Source organism: Ananas comosus, linkage group 19 (genome assembly GCF_001540865.1).
Source record: "Ananas comosus cultivar F153 linkage group 19, ASM154086v1, whole genome shotgun sequence".
NCBI classification, from domain to species: Eukaryota; Viridiplantae; Streptophyta; class Magnoliopsida; order Poales; family Bromeliaceae; genus Ananas; species Ananas comosus.
Genome location: NC_033639.1, coordinates 7,014,853 through 7,017,860, shown reverse-complemented (window position 1 = coordinate 7,017,860; position 3,008 = coordinate 7,014,853). Strand labels below are relative to the sequence as shown.

The 3,008-nt window shown below is 34.8% G+C and overlaps 1 protein-coding gene across 1 annotated transcript in view; it reads right to left on the bottom strand.

Moving 5' to 3' along the window:
• The window catches only part of LOC109725017 (granule-bound starch synthase 1, chloroplastic/amyloplastic-like), a 4,137-nt gene continuing 3,720 nt past the window's right edge, over positions 2,592–3,008 (bottom strand). Inside the window, exon 14 of the mRNA XM_020254056.1 lies at positions 2,592–2,919. Within this exon, the coding sequence (XP_020109645.1) occupies positions 2,803–2,919 (117 nt within the window). The 3' untranslated portion in view covers positions 2,592–2,802. The remainder of the gene's footprint in view (positions 2,920–3,008) is intronic.

The window sequence follows — 3,008 nt, the reverse complement described above, 5'->3', positions numbered from 1 at the left end:
ATTTTAAAAATTTAAAATTTGATTTTAGGAAATTTAAAATTTGAATTTTAGAAATTTAAAATTTTATAATTTGAATATTAAAACTTGTAATTAAAATTTAAATTAAATTTTTAAATTTAAATTTTAAAATCTAAAATATAAAAATTTAAATTTTATCTTAAATTTAAAATTTGAAAATTTAAAATTGAGAATTGAAATTTAAATTTAGAATTTAAAATCTAAATTTTAAATTTTAAATTTAAAAAGTTAAAATTTAAAAATTCGAAAATGAATTTTAAATTTAAAAATTAGGATTAAATTTAAATTTAAACTTTGGATCTAAAATTAAAATAAAAATTTGAAGTTTGAGTCAAAAATCAAAATCAAATTTCAAGAAACAATTTTTTCTGTTTTTGATTCCGAGCCTTCAAAATCAATTTCTTGATTCTGAAAATCAGAAAATATCTGATTTTCCCACACTTGTTGCCAAACATTCTACTGATCAGCTCAAAATCATTTTTGGGCTCAAAAATCACTTTTTAGAAGCTGGGCCAAACACTCTCAGCAGAGTCTCGAAGATATCTTATAGTACCAAGAATACTGCATACGAAAGTTCAAATATTTATTTGCAAACTTTAGTATATTCGACAAATGGATATAGTTAAGTGCGGTGAACGGTTAACCAATGGTTCTTGATCAAGTCACTCTACGACAATATGGTGCAGAGGGGGGGTGAAAAAGCATTTGTATAGGATATAAAAGAATGCGGAGTCGCGTTAAAGACGTGCTAGATGAACCTAGCTTTAACAACAAAGTGGTGGTGGAAGTTCAAAGCCAAATCTTTAATTAGTGGAACATTGACAAGCTTCTCTGATTGATCAAAGCTTCATGTAACTATAGAAGAAAAATGCTCAGAGAAGGGGCATCTTTCATATTGCACTCCTAATGATGGAAAGGATCATAGAACATAGAACCACCTTCAAGTGCGAGCAACATACGACATATATAGGAGACGATAAGATGATTGATCTGTAGTGTCAGACATTAGTGAACATACAACAAAAACGGTCTATAGCGACACTTTAAATGTAGGTACATATTCAAAAAAGTGCTGCTAGCTAAAATTACCGACACTTTTAAAAAGTGTTGCTATATGTGGGGTCGCTAAGTATATAGTGACAGTTAAAAAGTATCGCTATAACCTAAAAGAGTGCTGCTAATTTACCAACACTTATTTAAGCATTTAGCAACCGCCGAAACTCTATCTCGTTGGCTGCGGTGGCGGAGGAGGACGACAGGAAAGGATCTTCGTCTAGAATTTCAGTGGATTGAGTGAAGAGAGAAGAAAAGATGGTAATTGATTTTTCTTTTTTTTTTTTTTCTTTTCTGTTTGTAATCGGGCCAAATGGACTGGGTGTGGTGGGTTGAGTAGAGTAATCTTTTATTTTTGATTGGATTGTACTTTATATTTAGGCATTAGTAGATGTTTATTTTAAGTTTTAGCATAAATGGGACACTTACTCACAAGTGTTCCAAACATGTGTCCCTATAACCTAATTCTGTTGTAGTGTGAGGGGAAATTGCACTCCAACTTCATAGATATCTTTGCGAAAGTAGTGATCAAAGAGATTAGGATCGAGGACTACCACAATAAAAGGGGACAAGAGTGGAACAAGGTCCTATAGTGGCTCGAAAACACCTCATAACACGAAGAGCACGTAGCTCATACGGAGTTCAAATATTTACTCGCAAGCTTTAGTATATATATCGGATAGATCGGACATAGTTAAGTGGCAGTGGACAGCTAACCAACAGTTCTTAATCAAGTCACTACATGACAATCTTATTGGCAGAAAGATAAGGGATGCTTATACATCCCAAATATGAAAGCTGAAATTGTTGAGGAAAGTGAAGATCTTTATCCGACTTGCATGTCCTAAGGAAAAGAATCCTAACTACAAATAATCTTCTAAAAAGAGGATGGCTGAGGCTACTGACTATTTGCTGCCCAATTTGTGTGTACTCTAAGCTAGATTCATGATAATAAGATAGGTATATGCTGACACTGGCTACAGAGGGTATCTAATAAGAGTATTGTTACGACAAACGCACAAACGGAAACGAAAAAACGAACACAAAATTATCAAATCACAAGCAGAAATGAAAGAACACACAGATTTACGTGGAAAACCTTTTGCAAGGAAAAAAACCACGGGCGAGGGAGGAGAGAACTTCACTATCGAAACGAAAGGGATACAATGTTCTTCAGAATTACAACCAACCACGATCACACGCCTCTAGGGCAAAAACGAAGAGAAAAAATTCATAACGGGTTTCGGATCCGATCCGTACCGCGGGGCCCGAGCCCGTAGCCCACCACTGACATTCATTTTTCCTTCACAATTTAATTTTTCAATTTGGTCGCACCGCGAAGCTGTCGGCGAGTCGCAAATCCGAACCTGAGTCGATAATAGATTTCGAGTCACATCTAACAAGTCTTATAGGCCAATGTGATGGAAAGAGGGATGCCAAAAGGACGAGAAAAAAAGAAACTCTTATCTTTTATAAAATCAAACTAAAAGGGCAATCCTTCACATCTGCGGATACAAAAAAAGAAAAAAAGAAACAATAGATTTGAAAACAACACAACAAAGCCATAAAAGGATACATGATCAACACTGCATAGTACATACAAAGGTTCCTGTCCACAAACCATACAGCAAATTGACATAACACAACCAACAGAGAAAACAAGCAACATGAATGTTTAAGCTAATTAATTTCTACAGGCCTTTCACCAGTTAATTTCTAAGCTTAACGCCTTCAAGGAGCAGCTATATTTTCCGCAGCAAGCGGTGCGATTTCCTCTCCGGTGACTCCAGGTTCGCTTCCTGCGACATTCAAGCTCAGGAGGAAGCTCTCCCACTGCTTGGCCGGTCCCTAGGAGACAGAAAAAGAAATTGCATCTATCCCTCACTTATCTTTTTCACTTTTCCTTTTTTTTTTTTTTTTTTTTTTTTTACTGTTTT